Source organism: Chenopodium album, chromosome 1, assembly GCF_948465745.1.
Source record: "Chenopodium album chromosome 1, dcCheAlbu1.1, whole genome shotgun sequence".
NCBI classification, from domain to species: domain Eukaryota; kingdom Viridiplantae; phylum Streptophyta; class Magnoliopsida; order Caryophyllales; family Amaranthaceae; genus Chenopodium; species Chenopodium album.
The window spans coordinates 14,782,489-14,805,683 of NC_137834.1; the positions used below are offsets into that span (position 1 = coordinate 14,782,489).

At 31.0% G+C, this 23,195-nt stretch overlaps 1 protein-coding gene across 1 annotated transcript; it reads left to right on the forward strand.

The window, feature by feature from the left end:
• The first annotated feature begins 5,011 nt into the window (after positions 1-5,011).
• LOC145566492 (protein NRT1/ PTR FAMILY 4.6-like) lies at positions 5,012-17,806 on the forward strand. Its single transcript, XM_081625912.1, has 5 exons — positions 5,012-5,142; positions 5,242-5,383; positions 5,571-5,788; positions 15,479-15,922; positions 16,711-17,806. Exons 1-5 carry the CDS (start codon positions 5,140-5,142, stop codon positions 17,707-17,709), a joined length of 1,806 nt encoding a protein of 601 aa, XP_081482038.1. The 5' UTR covers positions 5,012-5,139; the 3' UTR covers positions 17,710-17,806.
• Positions 17,807-23,195: the final 5,389 nt, after the last annotated feature.

Below are 23,195 nucleotides of genomic sequence, written 5' to 3' on the forward strand. Positions count from 1 at the left end.
CGACAACGCATAGGTCATGGGCTCATGTCAATGCTGGCCTGGTTTTGTGGAACAGTTATATTGGCCAATTGGCCACAAACAAGCATAGAAATGACGCTACTGATCACAAAACAATATATTTGGTGCAATGATGATATTATCATTATAGTAGTGGGATTCATATAAATTTATTTATAATGACTAACGTAATCTTTACATGAAGAAAAGTAAATGGTAAATCTATATTAATGTGAAGGTCATAATCATATATAATTAACAAAGATGACACCAATAATATGAGTCACATTTTGGTCTGCTAATGTTCTACATATCTGCTAAGCATGTCCACTAAGCTCTTAAAATATGGCACGTTTCAGTCAAAAGTTAGGAAATTAAAATTGGATTATTATTTGCCTAATCTTACCTGAAAACCATTTGTTTGGTCAAAATTTGACATGAGATATTTGTAGGGGCAAAATTAATCCAATTAAATAACAAATTTTGGAATGTTTTGCAAGTGTAAGTATATTATAATTATAAGCCGTTACCTTATCTTTCAATGATTGGTAAATGAATGTAAGGCTCTGGGTTGTTTAGGAATGAGTTACTTCATATAATAAATAATATTATACTCCCTCTGTCCTATAATATAGTTTATGTTTCCCTATTTTGGAGATCTAAAATGTTGTTTATATTTCTATTTTAAGATAGTATGTAAAGTCTATTATACCTTCACTTTTTTAACTTTATTCATTATACTTCCTAATTACTGTTGAATTTTGCACATACTTTGTATTTTTTCTACTTTCTCTCTCTCACTTTTGTCTACGATTTTACTTTTCACTTTTATTAATGTAATTCATCCACTTTCTCCTCCTATTTCTTAAATACCGTGAAAAAACACAAACAAGAACTATATTATGGGACGGATGAAGTATTTAAATGAAGTTTTATTCTAGAAAGGCTGAAATAGTATGATATGGATGATAAGTTTGTACAATAAAGATTGGTCTAATAAGTGAACCTATCTAATTTGGATAAAAGAGGATCAAAGAGCACAATAATATACTTCGTACGTATAAATGTATAATTTTTTTGTCCAAGTTTAGTGTATGTCAATACCATGGTCAGAGAAACAAAAATATGAAAGAGGCGAGAGTGAAAGGTGAGAAAATAAAATCAGACTCGATTATGGTCAATGCGTTGCTTTTTTTTTTTCTTTTTCAAATGCATTTTTATTTTGATGTTGCTGTATGTAATTCATAATTAATATTATAATATAATGAAGCTACATTGGATCACATATGTAATATACATGAAACGTAACACACGTATTATACAAACGTAACACGCATGGCATGTAAAATGCACAGTTCTAAAATCTAAAGAAACATGGACAAACATATAGAATATATTCTACTCCTGAAAATTTCAATGTGAACATGAGGTAAAATAAAAAATAAAAAAAAAGTCCTATATGAAAGATTTTAGTAGAAATGTGACAAACGTGAAAAATTAGTGAGCAACTTTTTTACTACGTATCATACTTTACAACAAACTTTACTTAAAACTTACTTGCAAGCTACTCATTTTGTTACGTTGGGCCTTGAATCTAAGCCCAAAAACAGAGAGATTTCTATGCCATGGTATTGTCTGCATAGTTCATCTTTCCCATTATGTTTGATTCTATATCTAGAATTCTGATTAGTATTGAATTGAACAAAAAGTATATTAACATGTTTTCTTTCATACTGGTTGTTTCTAGATACAATGTAACGTGTTTATTGGGTTTGATATCATGATTTTTTTTTTTTTTTTCACCATCTTATTTCGCTAGGATATATTCTCTTCACATTATTTCAAGAACATACTTTACGTACTCTCTCGTTTTTTTAGTACATCATCACTTAAGATTTTACGGACTTCTTGATACTTTTTGGTGAAAAATATTAAACGAGTTTATGGATTATAAAGGGCAGTGGAGACCAAATGAAAAATGTATGCATAAAGACTTCGGAAGCAAAAGCTTACCTAAAAGAGAAGGGAAAAAAAATGACGCATCTATTTTTTTACCCGCATTAGGTCGGAAAAAAAAAAAAGAAGAAGAAATTGTTGAAATTCTTATACTCGCATTAAGTCCTTGTAACTTTCTATATAGAAAAAAAATTAAAAAAATCGTATTATAATAAGTTACAAGGACCTAATGCGAGTATAAAATAAAAATACAATTAAAAAAATTCAAGTCATGATGAAAACATAGTTTTTACACTTGTACATGATTAATGCAATAATTAAAAACATAGTTTGCTTAATTATAAAATTGTAATAAAACACAGGGCCTGTTCTCTTATTACATTGAAATTCAGTTCAGTTCAGTTCAGTTCAGTTTAGTTCAGCTCAGCTCAGTTCAGTTCAGATCAGTTCAGTTCAGTTCAGTTCAGCTCCTAATTTCCTTCTCTTATAAAATATTCAGTTCAGTTCAGTTCAGTTCAGTTCAGCTCAGTTCAGTTCAGTTCAGCTCAGTTCAGTTCAGTTCAGATCAGCTCAGTTCAGTTCAGTTTAGTTCAGTCAATGAGAACAGACCCATAGTTTTACGTGATTAATATATTAACCTTTATTTATAAAATCATGGTTTCATATTTCAATTTTTTGGATCCAAATGAAGTTAAAACAATCCGATCAAAGAATTTGAGTTTTCGAAGAAAATTCAATCTGATATGATTCAATTTAAATTTCGATTGCAATCCAAATTAATAATTTGATTTGGATTGAAATGAGGGATTTAATCCGAATAATAAATACCCTTCCTTATGAGATTTGAAATAAGTGAATATAAGATATATAGAACAAACTCATACTTCCTCCTTTTTTTTAGTTGACAATATTTGACTTTTACATTATTTACACAACGCGTTTTGACTCGCTTTTGTGGTTTATGGATACGATAAAACATATTCATGTGGGATTTTGTTTGAATCATTTCAATTTATATTTTATATTATCCACTTCTTAAAATTGTACAATAACGTTGATAATAAGATATATTAATCGTTAAAAACATGCGTTGCCAAACGTGATAATGTGTCAACTAAAAAAAATAGAGGAAGTATAAAATAAGATAAATAATTGAGACTTTCCGCACAAGAAAAATCCCTAGCTAAACCATATAAATGTATTTGACATGCCTTTTTAAGTTTTAATGTATTTCGTGTCAAATGCTCAATAAAAAATGCTCAATAATGTACATAATTACCTGAATTTGTCAATAACATCCGTCCTTTTTCAATTTCATCTCTTATGCATCTTAAACATGCATTTGCTACTTTTTACAACAAAAAAGATAAAGTATATTGGGTTAAAGGTATAGCACTTGATACTAATCATACTAATAATGGACATTATAAGTGCTTGACTGCTTGTATGATTAGTTGGCTCTCGATAATTAGTAATTGTTTAGCTCATGCGTTGTATAAAATTGCTTGAAAAATATAAATTATAAATAATTATATATTTATTAACTTATAATTAAAAGCGTTCATAAAATTATCTTACATGCGTTTGTGTGTCAGAAACTTTGTGGTATAAATGAAACACAAATAATATTCTCTACTTCTCTTTTTGTTTGTCCCATTATTATACTCCATATTTGTAAATATAACATTCACTATCAACCAAACTTATGGATACATGATCATGTGAGCCATAAGATGGAGCGTGATCATAATAGTGAGCTCATAAGATGAAGAGGGTGAAACGTGAGGCATAAGATGGAGCGTGATCATAATAGTTAACCATATGAATTTTTATTGGATTCATTATTCTTATGAGAACTAAGGCTAAAATGAGAATGATGAGGAACTAATCTAAGCCCTTAGATCATGTTAATTGGATGGTCCATGATCACCTCATTTCTTTTCTGTGAGCATCCCACTTATGCATGTGGACGCGGAGATTATGGATTTTTCAATTACCATGATCTAATTAAGCATATAGATTAGTTCATAATTCTCATTTTAGCCTTTGGTTCTCACATGATCTCAATTATATATAGAAATGAGATCATGTGAGAATTAGGTGCATATATAATGACAGTGCAAATACTAACCAATCTCAGTTATTGATCACGCTCCATCTTATGACTCACGTTTCACCCTCTTCATTAATGAGATTTTCGTAATTTTGCATATTTGAAAACTTTTTTCCAATTTATTCACTTTTAATGTAATTTCATTAATTTCTTTTTACTAATTTCATTTACTTTTACTAGTTTTTAGTTTATTTTAGTATTAAATTAATTAACAAGACTTTATCCAAAATAATTCTTTCATCATTGAAATTAAAAATGTCACTTTAGCTGCTACTTGATGATAATTAATACTACGGTTTTGTTCTCTTCAACTTATTTTCAGTTTAATGCATTTCAGCTCCAATAAGTTCAGTTCAGTTCTTAATTTCCTTCTCTCATAAAATATTCAGTTCATTTCAGTTCAGCTCAGTTTTGCAAATCAGAACAGGCCCTACGTATGTTTTCAATCTTCATTGAATGTTAGAATAAATTTTGCAAGGGGTTAAATAATTAAGTATTTACTTGTAAAATTATTTACTTTAATAATATTTTGCTTTACTTTAAACCCATGAATTTGGTTCGCAGTTCTCATAATAGAATTAGCTCTCATTTGAACTTGGTTGTCTATATATATAAGAGTATATGTACTTGTTAGAATCCTATAGATGTATAACTTTCGAATGATATAATTTTTTTTTATCATTTATACTAATTAATAATTTCAGAAAACTACTCCATAACTTTAATTAAAATTTCACTTTAAAAATAACTCCAAAACATTTATTTTAAAATTAAATGTATAATGCGGGGTATAATAAGAGCTTGCCCCAGTTAATCAAAATGATTAACAACCATCCTACCTTGTTGGATTCTTTAATTTAAAGTGTCCCATCATAACACCCCCTTTCCCCTCCCCAAGTCCTTCTCTTCAACCCCCTTTTTATTTATAAATCTCTCGTATCCATCATCTTCTCTACCAATCACCTTCCCCTTAACTTCTCTCTCCCTTGACCATTTTATCACTACACAAATACATACGCGCTCCTTTCCCCTCTTCTATTTTCACCCTTTTTCCTCCTACCCAAAAAATTAAAATGGTTAGTTTTCTAACACTTTAATTATTTTCTAAGACCTTGTTCGTTAAATCTTTCATCAATCCCTAAGACCCTAACTAACAATTGAATTTATTCTTGCAGGAGGTAGAAAATCACCAGCTTGCACAAAAACAACAAGGCGGCGGCGGCAGTGGTGAGATATGGGAAGGCTACGTCGATTGGAAGGGCCGGCCAGCTCGTCGTGGCCGCCATGGCGGATTTGTATCCGCATCTTTTGTTTTAGGTAATAATCAATAAAGTATATAAAATCAATCCTTACACTCCAACCTCAGCTAATGGTAATAACAGTCTCAGGCTTGGTTTTATACTCTATCCGTAACTATTGATATCCCCATTTAAAACGTATATATATTCAAAATTGAGAATTCGCTATATAAATAATTTTGTGTGTTATTATTATTATGTAACAGTGGTGGAAGTGATGGAAAATATGGCATTCTTGGCAAATGCAAGCAATTTAGTATTGTATGTATCAAAATACATGCATTTTACGCCATCAAAATCATCAAATACGGTCACAAATTTCATGGGCACCGCTTTTCTTCTTGCTTTGTTGGGTGGTTTTCTTTCGGATGCCTTTTTCACATCTTATCAAGTCTATCTTACTAGTGCTCTCATTGAGTTTTTGGTAAGTTTGTTCAATTTTTCCTCTACTTTTAATTTAATATGTTTTTTTTTTTTTAAATTTATATTTTCCAACAATTATTAGTCAACTTGCCTTTGATGGTATTATTTAATTAAAGTTCTAGAGTATTTTTCTATGATTTGATTCCATATACCATTTGATTTTTCTTTAGGAATTGCCTCTTAATCGAATATTTGCATGGTAGAGCCAAATAGTTATTTGGTTTTGTTATCTTGAATTTCATTAATTATTGACTTCTTGGACTATAATTTAATTTAATTTTTGTAAGCTAAAAGAAGCAAATGTTTCCTTTCACATTAAGGATTAACTTTTAATTTACTAGAAATAATAATTTTACATTTTCTAAAGCCATGTAGTGATAGGTTTAGTTGTAATCAATGGTTTGACATATGTATTGCCATAGGGTGTCAGTTGACACGCCAATAATAAAAACAAATCTACATAATTCAATTATTTTGTTTCAACAATGTTTCTTTAATTTTAATTTTAATTTTATACAGGGTACTTTGTATATTTTTGTGTGACTATAATGATGTTGACATTAATAATCTGTTACATAAAATAAAAGGTTATTAAAATTTAATACATTCTTTTACTTGTCACCAATTAATTAGTTACTTTCAAAAAAAGAAAGTAATTTTAAAATTAATTTTCCAATTTGTGCAAAATAGAACTCAATTTGCCTAATTTGGTCATGAACCTCTTATAGAGAAATATTAAATTGATTAATTTTATAAAGAGACTTTAAAGTTAGGAAAAGAAAATAGGAAAAACAACTAACCTTTGTTGCAAGTATGGACAATAAACGTTTAGATAAAGTAGTTTTAACAAAAATTGGTTTCAAAAAACATATAAAATAATAGTAAGCCCCGAAAGCTAAGGAAAAACCCATGTTGCTAATGTCAATTTACTTCATCTATATTGTCGTTTAATGATGGGTGATTCCTTTCACAAACACAACCTAAATTTGTTTGGTAGTAATAATATGGATTTCATATTGTCTTAATTAGTGAATGATTTAGCTTTTATATGAAAAGCAAAGGGTGAATAATTTTAGTTTCTATTCTATTCTTTATAGTCAAATTCATATTTTACTTGTCATGTTAATAGGTTATTAGTTTTAAGAATTTAAGGGGTAAGTCATAAGTAGGTAACATGTACATTTTACATTTTTTAGACTAGTACGGATTAGTGTTTAAGATAGACCATAACTTAAGGAGTCGATATCAAGCTTAGTATTAATATTTATTAAGCATGTCAATTACCTTTCTCCTAATACTAATAATCATTGAAAAATTTTATGATTCAAATTCTAATACTCTTAAATATACGGAGTGAAAAAAAAAAAAAATCTGATTCAGACTAAGGAATAACCGCGTAAACCTTTAAAAAAAAAAGTATATTTAGTGTTAATAATTTCTCAAAAGAACCACTCTATAATTTTATTTATTTATTTATTTATTTTTTTTGACAAAGGGTTTTTTTTTTTTTCAAATGCACAAACTTTCACCTTTTAAAAAAATATAAAATAAAAAGTTTGGCATAGTACATTATCCAATTTTATTCTCTTTCGTACACACGATGCTGAATATGATTTCGAAAACATTAATTTGGACAGGGAAAATTATGTCCATCGGTGGATTTTAATTCTATATTTTTTTTATTTAAATAATTTTGTTGAATTAATCAAAGGGCTCATAAAATCTGTTGATAAAATTTTGGACGGATATGATAAGTGCAGTCAGTATTAGAGAGTTATAAATCGCCACGCATTCCAATGTACAGTATAACTAACTGCACTGAACCCATGGTCTTAACAACGTGGGACTCTGATCTGGATAGGACTATCTATGCAAGAGACATGTTGCCCAATGCCCACGGTGCATAAATGACTTGGACTATTTTATTTTCGAGTATTGTTATATGTAGTCCCATACTCTCCCTTTGAAATATTTTCTCAACTTTTCATTAGCCGCAGTTTTTATATACTTACTTCATTTTCTTCTTTAGAAAACTTTTACAATATTTAATTATATCTCTCAATTAGTAGACCCAATATAAACCATATTTTAATAATGTGGAATGCTAAATACCGTCGTCCAAATTTATCGTCACCGCCATCATTTCGAGCAAACTGACAATTTTGCCCTTACTAAACCCAAATCCATCTTTGACCCTTATTTTTTTTTCTCTCTCCTCAAACACCAACCACTCACCTTTTTTACCACACAACCACATATTTGGGTTTTACCGGGAAGAAATTGGCGGCGAGCTCAGGCAGCGGTGGTGGCTTGATCTCAAGCGGTGGAGGCGGCGCGGACTTAGACATTGGCGGCGGCGACAGCTACGGCGGAAAGGAGGTAAGTAGTTTCCAATTAGTTTTTTTTTTATGAAATAAGTGGGTGGTAAACTGGTAACCGGAGGTAAAAACCGGTTGCCAACACCGGTAACCGGCGACCAAATCCGGTTGACCGCGCCGGTAATCGATTTTCACCTTCGGTTACCGAGTGGTGGGCAACCGGATTTGGTCGCCGGTTACCGGTGGTGGGCAACCGGATTTGGTCGTCGGTTACCGGCCACACCATATTAATTTTGTTTTTAAAAGAAAATTGAGCAAATTTTGAATTAGGCTCCGATTACCGTCCATGGTAACCGGTTTTGGCCTCCGGGTACCGTGGATGGTAACCGGTTTTGACCTCCGGTTGACCATGGTAACCGGAGCCCAAAACCGGTTACCGTGGAGCTCCGATTGATCCTTGATTTTTTTTTCATCAAGCCACCTCGATCACTATCCCTTTAACTTTTGCCGTCGTTGTGGGTGCGGTGTAGAAGGTGGTGGTTGATACGGTTGTGGTTGATGGACTAATGTTACAGAATGAAAATGGGAAAAAAAAGTAAGGGCAAGATTGTCAATTTGCTTAAAATGATGGCGGTGGTGATAAATTTGGATGGCGGTATTTAACACCCCCCTTAATAATTTCATATTCTCTCTCTTCCGATTCTCCCAATTACTTTTACCTTTTATAATTTTTTTTTAATTTTTTTTCACCTATCCCACTACTTCCATATTTTATTACTTTCTTCAATTTCTCTTAATACTCTATGCATGAATAATAAAACAAGTGTTTAAAAATAAAGGGAGTATTATAGACCCTATTCATACTCGTGTTTACTAGTACATGTAACCATGTAAGCATTTTACTCGTATGTGTATTTTGAAATTATTAATTAAAATACCAATAAGTTTGGAAATCAATACATTAAATACGATAATTTAGTATAATGTATGGAGAGAAATATAATAAATTCTACTATAATTATTACGGAGTAAGATATACTTCCTCCGTCCCTAAATTACATTCCTTTTTCTCTTTATTATGTGAGGAATAAATGCTATAAAGAGGAATGTAATTTAGGGATGGAGGGATTATAGAGTATTTATTTTTTTACACATAAGATATGAGTAATATGTACGGAGTACAAACACAACAAATGTTTTTCATTAAAATAAATTAAAATAAAAATACTAAGTCAACATGTCGTGATATATATGTAGCGGTCTTAAAAAAACTGTATGTAACATTTTCCATTAAATTATACGCATTAATTAATTCAAACTTGGGGCAGACCAACAAACAAATGTAGGAGCGCAACATTGTCTGGTGTATGTGTAATGTGTAGATTAATGTATCAATTTTTTGTTATTTGGACTCAATATTTTGTTATTTGGACTTGCATACCGTACACTATTAATTGCTAATACTAATTATATTGCTTACCCTATTAGTATCATGCAGCATCCTTTATTTTGCTTTTGCCTTTTGCAAGTTGATTATCCTCCGGTATAAACTTCTGGTTTTTGTTTTCTTTCTTTCTCTTTCTTTCATCCTCATAATAATTCTCTCTTTATGATTTTGTTTTCTATTAAACTTTTGCAAGTTGAGTCTAAAGCTAAAATACTAAAGCGGTAGTTTCTTGCTAATAAATTAAATGCGCCCACAAGTTTTAACAATTAATGATCTGAGTAGTGGTTTTTGCTTATATGGTGCACTTGACTATTCACATCAGCTAGTTTTTAAAACCTTCTCACTTTAAAGATAACATTCCAAGAATAGAAATGTGATATATTTACAAGTACAAATTCTTAAATGGACCTGGTTCACACTAAGTTATTGTGGACCACTAATATTTGAGAAACTATATTTGTTTTATTAGTTAAAAAAAAGTTCACTTTAGTTGAAAAAAGGTCTCTATGTTGAAATAAAAGTCATTTTGGTAATATATAGACTATAAGAGGTTAATTTTTTAACGAAATATTTTATATACTAGTTAATATGAATAATAAAGGTCAATATGTTAACATTAGGGTCATAACGTTGTGCTTTAAGTTCACAATAATATTAAACGTTATATTAATTTTAATAAGGTTACTAAGTTAAAATTAAGGTTACTATGTCAAGAGTAAGGGTCACTATGTTCAATATAATGTTAGTTGCGTGTGTATAAATATCGAATCCACAATAACATTATTGTGGACCGGGTCCACGCAAGTCTTTGTGATTTACAAGCCTTCGATCTATAATCTACCTAAACAAGTTCAAAATGAAATTTAAGTTAATCGAAATATTTATTTATATATACTATATATTAAAAGGCGTTCCTTTTTAAAGAATGGTGCCACGTGGCACTCTTCAAAATATGTGTGCCTATGTCACAATGCCATGTCATTATCCAACGTATATGCGCAACGTAAGCTAGCCACTTCACTTAACAAAATAAAATATGCTTTCAACAAGATTTGAACCCATAACCTCCAATATATATAGGTAATACTTTTACCATCTCAACCAACTATTATTAATCTTTCAAGTTTCACATAATATTAAAATATTCCTTTCATTTATTAAGTAAATTAGAGGCAACATAATTCATTTATTTTTAACAAGATTAAAATATAAATACACATATGATGTAATAAAAAAAGGTGACATCCAAGGCAATGCCCGAACCACTACACACACTAACTACACAAATTGTCCAACATAATTGTTAAATTAAAGCAAGAAGTACACAAATTAGCAACCCGGGACATCCCTCGGGATACACACTAATTATATTATTAATAAATGCGTGGTTTTGTCATTCAATCATAAATTAATACAATACTTGAAACAATTTAGAAAATGTAATTTTAAACCCTAAAGTTCTAGTTATAACCACATAAGAATCATGTCTCCACTATATATACCTAAAGCTACGTTACTCAGCATTCTCCACTATATTTATATGCTATACTCTCCTCTCCGATTACCCGAAAATGCCATAGGACATGCCCAAGCTTCTTGGATCTAAATATATTAAAATTGAAAACATATTTTAAAAATTTATAGAATTTTTACTTGCTATATTAAATTTATCAATATATTTTGCATAAATTAGTTGTCAAACTTTGAATTGGAAAAGCGGGGAATGTTAAAAGTGGATTAAGAATTGGAGCATATATATACGAAGTATCCATTAATCAAATGGAAAATATGAGATACATTTAATAAAAAAAAAAAAACTTTAGGACAAAAAAATACTCATATATATGCATGGTTTCTTCTGATCTGATTTATTCCATTAATAAGGGATGCATTATGATTTCCGTATACTTGTATACCATAATTTTAGGACATTTTGATACCATAAACCCATAACTAGTGGGTTATAATTAATTAAAGTAATTTTGCAATCAATTGTTAATTGTCTATTGACATGAATTGAATATGTAACAAGTGTGATTTCTTAATTATAGTATATGATTCTTTCACTACTGCAATCAAGAATCTTTAGCATTGAAGCTTTTAATACATCTCATTTAGATGTTTCATTATTTGTATTGATACACTGAAATAAACTTTTCTTTCTTTGGTCTGGATGATAATGATAAATATGCATTTTTATTATAGTATTACTTTCGTCCATGTTGCTAGAAGATGTTCTTATCTGTTGGTATAATATAAGAATAAGTCGTTTATGGAAGGGGTACGGGTCTCAATAAAAACTACTTTCTTATGCGTAATAGGACACTTTGTGAATTACGGTTTTAATCCTATATAATGACGGACTAATAACTCATAAAACAAATACTAATTCGAAAATGTTTGATTGACAAATAGAGTTTTTGTGTGTTTAAAACACGTAAATAGGGGAAGGTATACTTATAAAGTTACAATAGATGTATGTTTAATTAGCGTATTATTAGTATAAGGTTTATTAGGATACTTAATCTTAATGAATAAGCTATTTTTATGCATAGAATAATTATTTTAAGAAAACTTCCAATTAAGTAATGGGATCAAAAGTCCACCAAAATGTAGTTTATTCATATGTAATAATTTGTATTAGTGTCAAGATTTAGGCCGGTACTACAATATACTTGCAAGTGGAGCATAAGATATGGTTGAATTAATAAAAATAATTCTTAAGTAAAAGGTACAGTTGTACTCATATGGCTTGTCATCTTTTTCTAGCTGGCAAAATATTATATTTATTTAAAGTAAAATTAACAATAAAATCTAGGAAATTACGTTGACCAAAGGAAGAGTTGACCGCTTGAATAACGTTGGATGCACTATTTTTTTTTTATTTTTTATTTTTTTTTATTATTTTTTTTTTGAGGAAACGTTGGATGCACTATAGATAAGTCAAACCACAACCACTTCAAAATAATACATGAAGTTTATGTTAGTTCTTAGCTAAGTGATTAAAAAGCTTAATTATTTATACATTGCTAATTATTTTATTTCTAAGGAGAAAATGCATTATTGTGCATTATCATCAATTGATTATTTATTTTTTTTGAAAAACATCATCAATTGATTATTGATATTATTAAGAAATATTGTTTTCTTAGAAAATGTTTGTTAAATTACACTTGTAAAAACTTCAGCATCTCGATTGTTAATTGCTAGAATTTGATTGGAATTTTTTTTTTTATGATCAATCAATGTTACAGGCTTAAATTATTAGCTGATCAAATAATTCAAACCGATTGTGTAACTACTACTCCGTATATTATTAAAGTACTAGCCTTTTGTCCCGTTCGATGCATGGTTTATTTCTTATAGAATTTTTTGAGGTGTATTTAAGAAAATGAAACACCTCATTTTGTTACTTAAATAATGCAAGTTATGAAATGTCTCGAATCTTCAACTGTTTAATGCTGTATAATCTATATTTAATTTAATTGGAATGTGAAAAAAATGATGTTAATTACATGTAATGAATTAACTTGAAAAAAATTATTGATGATTTTTATATAAATGTTTTATAAATATATAGAAAGAAAAAAAAATGTTAAATAGTGAACGTGATATGTGGTGCTATTTATGTGGTGCTATTTATTTCTGTATGACGGTTTGTGTTATTATATACTAAGAAATATACTAACTAAATATAAATAGATATACATGGTACCAGGAGCCAATTTTCAAACTTGGCCTTAAATTATTTAAATTAGGAAGAGAAATGAATCGTTTTTTTTTTTTCCAGATATGAATAAATGGATTTTATTAAGGAACAATCGACTCCAGTTGTCCTAATTATGATATGTCTTCTAAATGACCCAAAAAATTATCGACTAACTCAAGGAGACCCTTACTTTAAGGGGAGTCCTTCTCAAATTGGTCTTGTACATATTTTTATCCGGTTTGACCAATTAATAATGCACATGTCCTGCTTTCATTAAGCGAATTTAAAATAATTAAAGCTTTAATTTATTGTACCGCTCTAAACCCTTTAGACTTGTTTTCTTCAGCTCAAAACAATACAAAGTATTTTTTTAGTAAAACATACCACCAAAATTTTACATACTATGTATGTCAATTATAACCAATTTATCCAGTCGTAGAGGTTGTTTTAAGATGAAACCCTTTAAAATTAAGACCATCATAGATTAATTAATTGTAGAGACCTTTTAACGAAGAATGTCCATATATAGATATGGTATTGGTACATTAATATTTCCTTTAATTAAATATATGTGGAAATGCTTAAGGGAACTTAGGGTCCCTTCTCCCATGCACACGCAACATGCACGTAATGACTTTTGACTTATGAGCGATTAAAATTTGGAGTGTACCAAAAACTCCAATATTATGAGTGACTTATAAGAAATGGCTAAAACCCATGCATTTCCATTATCCTAGTTTTTGTTGATAAAACAATTTCTGTTTTGGATTGGTTATATTTTGTTTTGTTTGTTATTTGGCTGACCAACTAATTTTTTTGCTATGGATGATATCCACGCAAAAAAGGATATATAAGTAAACAAAGTATGCTATGAAAAATGTGTGCCAATTTTTAAATTTTTCTCTTGGTTTTGTATTTTTTATTTTTCACCAAGAAGAAGAATGAAATTGAATAAAGCCCTTATGTTTAATTTTTGGATTATTGGTGCTTGCATAAATGAGCATTATAATTTTTACATAAAGCTTTACATACCTTCTTTGTGTTTTAAGATGACCACGGATATACAAAATACTTTATATTTCTTTGCAAAAACTAATGTGAGATTAGTCTTACCATAACGACTTACAATTCACAGCATTTCGAAAAATCCAGGTTAGTTTAGAGATGATATATATAAATCTAAGCGTGATTATTACTATTATTATTATTATTATTATTATTATCATTATTATTATTATTATTGAAGTAATATCGAGACCGTTTTAGAAAAAAAAAGTATGCACATAAACTATTCCACACTGGGGAAGAGGGAAAACTCATTATACATGTAAGCTTGTAAAGTTGCTTTCCTATCAACTATTAGTTTTGGGACAGAATCTCCTATGGGTTTATAGTTAAGTTAGATTTATTATAATAACCCATACCCATTTCATCTTGTTTAAGATATTCAACATTGTATCATAACCTATATTTGTTGAGCCCTTAATAATTGTGCATATTATTGCCATGGCATAGGTTAGGGCCTCTATTTAAAGAATAATAATTGTGTCTTTTGTGTATTTGTGTTACCTTCTAGTGTGATCTAATTTTAATGAAACTCATCAATGAAACTATGAATTAAGGGATTTTTTCTATATCGTTGAGGAGTAACTTGATGTGTATGTCTCACCACCATATATAGATTGGTCGGATGATCATCGGATGATATTTCATTGTTTTTTTTTTCTTTTGCTAAAGTTTGCCTAAATTATTCTAAACCGCATTAAAGTATAGTTTCTCCAGTCTTCTAACATTAAAGACAAAATCCCACATGAACGAAGTGACCCAACAGTTTTTTGTGTTTTCGCAAAGAAATTGACATTAAATAGTATTCTACGAAAATTATGTAAATATCAATGTCTACGTTTTTATTATGCATGATAATTGGGCCATATGGCCCACTAGTTTCCTAATCTATAGGGTTGATATCAACCAATGAGCAATTTTTCACAAATTATTTTGTTCCAAGTATGAAAAAAAAAAAAATGCATGCATTTTTGTAATTTGTTTCTTTTTGTCAAGAGATATGGTCCTAAATCACTTTCACCTATCAGTAATTGTCAAATAAATTGTTGAGTTGGAATTATTATAAATAATAAATATAATAAGACAACATATTATTCGAACTACCTTGAAAGTAACTAATCTTGATTATGACTTTTTTTTCTTTTAATACAGGGTTTGGTTGTTTTGACCGTGCAAGCTTACAAACCCTCCCTACAACCGCCGCAGTGTAACCCAAAGGACCCCACAACAACACCATGCCGAGAACCTAACACCTCGGAAGCAGCAATGCTCTACATAGGACTCTACTTAGTGGCCGTCGGTGTTGGAGGGATTAAAGGGTCCTTACCAACCCATGGCGCGGAGCAATTTGATGAGAGCACTTCTCAAGGAAGGATAAAGAGATCAACGTTCTTCAACTACTTCGTGTTCTGCCTATCAGCTGGTGGCCTCATCGCCACGACGTTTGTGGTGTGGGTGGAGGACAACAAGGGCTGGAAATGGGGCTTCTTTATCTCCACCTTGTCTATATTGTTATCTATTCCTGTCTTCCTTGGTGGTTCTCCATTTTATCGTAACAAGATCCCCTCTGGAAGTCCTTTAACTACCATATCAAAGGTATGCAAGATTATCATAATGTATTTTCTTTCAATATAAAATTATCTCAAAATAAATCTATATTTCTTGGAATTAATATAGGTGCAACAATCCTACCATGTGAATTTAGTGTGCATCCAAAATGTTTAAATTAGCAACCAAATTGGTTTCTTTTTGGTTAATTAGTGAGGGTAATTGACTAACTTTCTCACTAAATAGCGACACATGGGCTAATTTATGTAGGATCATAATCAACTCCATATAATAGACAATACAAGGAGCAACAAAAAAAAAAAAAAAAAAAAAAAAAAAATAAAAATAAAAAATTGTAAACATGAGACAAAACCTTCTACAACTGTCACGAAAAATAGCTACATAGAAAAGAGCAATTTCAGTAGTTGGTTGTATCTAGGGACTTGCTTGTAATTTTAAATAGTCTTTAGCTACAAACTTGACTAGCTAGCTAGAATATGCAATTAGCTTGGCCAAGCTAGTTTGCTTGAAAAAAGACTTGTTAAAAGTAAAATAGTCATAAAGATTAAAATTATAATTTAAACAGTTAGTTAATAGCTAGCCATTGGGACCCAAAGTAACTAGAAAGATAATTTGCTTTAAAACTTGACAATTGGTTTGCCATTAGTAGAGTTGCTCTAAGAAGATAAGTTTATATTAAAAAGGTGCATTAGACTTGTCGACTTGTGATATTGTTGAAATCAAGATGTTTAGGCCTTACATCATTGTTTTATCTACCATATTAAAGATGGATCAGAGGAGTAACTACTAACTTTGCTTTAATTTTCTAAATGCAGGTATTAATAGCTTCTACACTCAACAGCTGCATGAGCAAAAACACCAGCAATGCAGTAGCAAACATGGCTGCGAGCCCACAAAGTTATCCACTACAAACGTCTAAGGAAGGCGAGGAATCAATGAAGGGTTGCCAAGAGATAATAGAAACTGACCCTTTGGAAACATTAACAGAGAGCTTTAAACCGTTAAACAATGCAGTGAACTCAAACCCTTTTTCTCCATCTCTAAAATGCACCATAAAAGAGGTAGAGGAAGTGAAAATAGTCCTAAAAATCTTTCCAATCTTTGCAAGTACAATACTTCTCAACTGTTGTCTAGCCCAACTGTCTACCTTCTCGGTGGAACAGGCTGCGTCTATGGACACCAACCTCGGCTCCTTGAAAGTACCCCCGGCCTCACTCCCCGTGTTTCCTATAGTCATCATCATGGCCCTTGCACCGGTCTATGACCACATTATCATCCCCTTTGCGCGTAACATTACTGAAAGAGAGACCGGTATTTCTCACCTCCAGAGGATTGGTGTTGGCCTAATCCTCTCGGTTGCAGCCATGGCCGTGGCTGCCCTAGTTGAGGTGAAAAGGAAACAAGTAGCAATCGATCAAGGAATGGTTGACTCGGTTGAACCATTGCCATTAACTTTCTTTTGGATTGCTATTCAGTACGCGTTGCTTGGATCAGCCGATCTCTTTTGCTTAGCCGGGATGCTAGAGTTCTTTTTTACTGAAGCTCCATCAAGCATGAGGTCTCTTGCAACCTCGCTCTCTTGGGCGTCGTTGGCCATTGGTTACTACCTTAGCTCGGTTATTGTTTCCATTGTTAACGCGGCTACTAGAAGAGGGCATGATGAGCATAATGCTTGGTTAGCCGGGAGCAATTTGAACCGTTACCACCTTGAGAGGTTTTACTGGTTATTATGTGTTTTAGGTGCCTTAAACTTCTTAAACTACCTCTTTTGGGCATGTAAGTACAAATACAGATCAACTGGATCAATAAGGTGATTCAGAATTAAACCATTTTGCATTTTCCTTTAGGTGGGGCGAACCTATAAACTACATCTTAATTCATACTAGTGATATACTACGATAATCACTTGTACATTATTACATCTACTTTTTATTTTAACCCGGAAAAATTATGGGGGTCGAATTTTAATTAGGTGACCAACCAATATTAATACAATCATTTGTAACCAACAATAATCTAATTAAATGATATTAATAATGACGAACATATTGGAGGTAATAATTACAACATCTAGACAGGTGCAATATGAAACTCAATGGGGCTATATTTTACCAAATATCCAAAAAGGAAAATAACCAGGCAAAGGTTGGCCTAAGTCATGAGATCAAATCCCACTAACAAAGCGTTTTATGCGTGTCTAGTTATACCGTATGAGTGGTGGTATGACCATTTGTAAAATAAAAATAAAAATGGAGAAACCCCTACAACACTAACAAAATAATCCCTTTAACACTTACAGAGTAACTCCTCCCATTATATTGATAGAGTAACACCTCGTTATACTTATTGAAGTATTCTTTAAACAACAAGTAACCTCTACAACACTAACAGATTAACCTTTATAATTTTAGGTGAGTAACCCCTATAACACTAATCGAGTAATCCGTAATGGCAACCACTAAGCTACATATTAAACTTACTCCCATTGTATTTTACTCCGTAATAAGTGTTACACTTTGATCGACACATAGTTGTAGACAATTTAATTAACTTAAATAAAATAAGAGATAGGTGTGATAGTTGGAGTATTAAGAAATTATTCTTTTTAAAAAAAATAATAGTGAAGTTAGTAGTTTATTGATAAGTAATAAATGAGAGAAATTAAATAGTTTAAAAGTAGCCTCTCTTCTCTCTCTAAAACCCTAGCCTCCATTATTGAATATTGGAGGGGCTTCCATTGATTTTTATCGGTGGAAAGCCCCAATCGTTTGTTTTTGTGTGATTTTTCTATTGTTTTAGGTTAATAATAACTCTTCCTCTTCTGGGAGGAGTTTTTCTCCCTCGAAAGACAGGGTTTTTCTTTTTCTTTAGGAGGATTTGGCTTCTTCGAAAGACCGGGTTTTTCTTCTCTCTTTTGAGGGAGGATTTGCCTTTTTATTTCATGGATTGCTATAGAGTTGTTTCATGGGTAAAAATTTGTGCGGGATCAAAAAAGAGGTTATCATTTCGATTACAATCTAGCGAATCAGACGGAAAATTTCTGCACGGCTACAACAGATCGATAGACTCCCTCGCCGATGAAGGCTGTAAATCACAGCGATATGAAAGAGGGTATAAAGAATGTACGATTTGCAACAACGATCGTAGCTTTGCTTATGGAATGTTTTTATTTGATTCAATTATTATGTATTTATTAGATCTAAATCTCTTTGTAGATGTCGTATGACTTTATTTATGAACTAGTTTAAACCTCGTGCAACGCACGGTTTTTACTTAATCAAATTATGAATCAGTGAATTATAATTTAATACAACAATAATTTTTTTTTTCAAAAAAAAAACAATATTTTTAATTGAAAAAAAAACTTGAATTTCTTTAAAAAAAAAAAAAAAAAAACCTTGAATTATTATTATATTGTTATCATAAGTTATTGATTATTAAACATTAAAAAAAAACACAAAAAATTTAATGATTATAGTGTTTTATATGAGAATGCAATTTATAATTATAACCCGTGCAATGTAATTATATACCCATATGTCCCTATTTTGTTGGCATGTTTTGACCGGCACAATATTTTATAGCATACTATAACTTGCACAATGTTTTACAAATTTAATTGACTATTTTTAATGAAGATTAATAATCATGATTTTTTAATTTTGTTTTATATTTATGATTATAGTTATTGAATTGTAATGTTATTACTCCGTATTATAAAAAAAAAATCAATAAATATATAATAATAGCTAAAGTATCAAATCCTAGTTAGAGCAAAAAAAACTTTCAAAGAAAAAATACGCTGTAGAATGATACGAAGTACGGGAGTAGTACATTTTATTATTCTAATATATTACCTTATTATGTGTTTGTTCTATTATAAAAACATGAAAGATATGCATATAGAATATATTTCGTATATAGTTGCCAAATTGAAAGTTAAATATCATAGGATATATAAAATAATATTAATGAAGATTTTGTCCAAAAAAGAAAAAAAATGGAAAGAAAAAAGTGCGCGGGAAATTTTTTTAATCGGAACATGACAAGTGTGATGTCAGATTCGCTTTTAGTATTATGTAATTGATCAATTTTATTTCAAAAAAAAAAAAAAATTTAAAAGTAGTATTGAGTTTTGATGGGAAAAATAAAAGGAGAAATATATAATATTAAAATATTTCAAAAAATAAAGTGTAACACTTATTAAAATATGGAACGAGTTCTCTAAAAAAAAAATATGGAATGAGTAGTATTTTTGAAGAAAAGAAAAAAAAAAAAAAAGCCAACTTTGCAAGTGCTTTTTTTTTGGGACAAAAACTTTGCAAGTGCTTACGAGTAGCTTTTATGGAGTAATAATCGAGCTCAGTAGTTAATCTTGTAAATGTATGGACCAAAGCCGCTGCTAAGAACACGGGCCGGGCTGTTTCATTTCTTTTAAAAGACTCTTTGGATCATTCTCTAATCGAATCATTATCCACTCCAAAATTGGTATAAAATTAAAAACCCAATTATTTCCCAAATTTGCTTGATCAAAATTAATGTGAGTTGTGTTTGTTAATACTCTCTTTGTCCAACAAAATAGTCTCATTTTTGTGGTGAATTGCTATCAAACTGCCAACAAAAATGACGAAGAGACAAAATTATATTTACTTATCCCATTTTTTTTTTTGACGTGCACTTTTCTTTCTCTCTCCTAACTCCATTAAGCCTCAAACTCAACCGTCAACCATCACAAAAGCAACCACCACCGCCACCACCAGCCCATGTCACCAGACTCACCACGACCACCAACACCCATCATCACCGCCCACAACCACCATGAGGTACCATAGTTCTTTTTTGTGTTGTTGGAAGTTTGGAACCACCAACAACAGTCTACAACCATCGGAGGAAAAACGACTACTCACCATCTTCTCACTTCGGCGAGAAGGTAGTGTTTTTTTTCGGCGACTAGCAAAACAGGCGTGCAAAACTCGTCAATCGGCCCGGCTTCCAGCGCCAGTCGACCACAATAACAGGCGTCCAAAACCTGTTACTGTGATGTTTAATTGGTTTTGTGTTCCGGTCGTGAGTGCCGAAGATTATAGAAAAAAGATCGGAGATGAAGAATTAGTTTTGCCGCCCACCGTGATGTTAATTTATCACCTCCGATTGTCGTTGTAGTCTCTGGCCTTCCACCTCTGACGCACGATCGCCGCTTTCCTTCATCTCTAGTATACAGCCGCTGATGTGGTTAGGAAGTGATGGTTGTGGCCCTTATGGGTGATCAGGGAGAAAAAAAAATAAAAGAGAAAGAGGAAGATGGGTGGGGTATAGTAAGGGTATTGGTGTCCGTTCGCCCTAAATTTTGGCAGTTTGATAAAATTGTTGGTGGTGTTTAACACCTCCTTTGAGTACTTAAGTTCAATAGGATTTTGTCTCTTAAAATAAAGGGTTTTACAAGAGTTGTTTTTTGTTAGGTAAGATGAAGAGCTATATCGGGCCAATATTCCTCATGGATCATCTCATATCAAACTAGTAGACTAGACAATTTGGGAGAGTGGGTAAAAGATAAGGAAATTCCCTTTCCCAAATTATTTTTGACTGGGGATTGAACCTACTCTCCTTTTCACTATATACCAAGCTTAGCTTGGTGCGTTAGACTTTAGAGGAGTAATGAAGGTGAGTTTTTATTATATGTTCATAAATTTAAATAGGTTATGCTATATGTGCAATCACAACGGGAAAGTACAAACACAATGTTGGATTTATGAGAGAAGTGTTATCAATTGCACTGCTGCTAAGAGCATATCCAATAGCAATGGCACTGATTTTTTGGAAAAAAAAAAGTTTTTTTCTTTTATATATTTTTTTATTATTATTTTGTTAATAAAACTTGAAAAACAAATATATCCAATTGATGTGCATGAATAAGAATGGGGAAATAGCGGAGCTCAGTAGTTTTGAGCTGAATACATATGTGTGCATTGCAATTAGTGGTTAACAGTTCGATTCTCGATAACTTGTTATTTTAATCTTTTTTATTTTTTTTCCCTTTTTTTTTTCTCCTTTGCTTCTCTTCTATTAGCTTATTTAACTTTTTTTTGCTCTTTAGCTTTATTTTTATAGCATGTTTAATTTTCCCCCCCTTTATTTCTCTTTCCTTAGCCTTTTTATTTTTTTCTTTCTTCTTTTTTGCTTCAAAGACAAAGGTTGGATTCCCATGTAACATACGTTCTTTTTTAATTGCAACATTTGCTATTTTACCATATTTACACACTCTTTTTATTGTTTTTTTTTAATGTGTTCTCATGTTGGGAAAAAATATGTACAGTCAAATGGTATATTATTATATTCAATTCATCTAAAAAAATGCTTTAATGATATAAACTTTCTTTAATTTTACAAAAATGTAATCTAAGATATTTAAGTTATAGAATTTGTATTGACAAACGTAAAATCCCCAATGTTACAATTATAAAAGATCGGGGAGGGGGGGGGGCTATATTTTTTTTAATGATTCCGAACCCACACTTTTAAATTCCTGGATACGCCACTGTCCAAAAGTACTACAATAAAGTTTGCCAATAACTATCTATCTCAACTTCTCCCTTTAATCCTCTACCACTAACCTCTATAACTAAGGGGGTGTTCAGTTAAGAACTTTTAGATGTTTGACCATTTAAAAAAGTTTTATACGATATTTGGTGAAGAGTTGTTTGAAAGAGCATTTTGAGAAGCTTTAGCCATTTTGTTGGTTACACTCTAAAATAACATAACTAACACTAATTTACGAAATGCTTTACATAAACAATTATTTATAATGCGTTAGTCAAAACAACTCATACAAACTACTAATTAACAACTAGTTGGTATAGGCCCTAATTGGTGGTATCGTTTTAGGTAGCGGTGAGTGTTTGGACCAAGTCAAAACACTAGTAAGAAATATTAAGTGTGTTTGGTAAGGTACCGTTTCATGTAGTGGTTAAAGGTAGAGGTACTGTTTAGATAACTTTTGTCAAATGTTAAAAATATTAGCGTTTGAAAGGTAGTGGGTATCATTTGACAAATTTTGTTCACTTGTTAAATATTATGCAGGTTTTTTGAACTGTATTTTAACATTTTAACCTTATTTTCGCCAAACACTCGTACTGTTAACCGCTATATTACAACTACCCTGTACTCACTACTAATTGACAGATATTAGCTACTTTATCAGCTACCCGCTACTCGACATGTAAAAGCTATTCACTACCGCTAATTTTGCCAAATAGGACCATAGTTAACAACTAACTGCTAATTCCCAAATAGGACCTAAAAC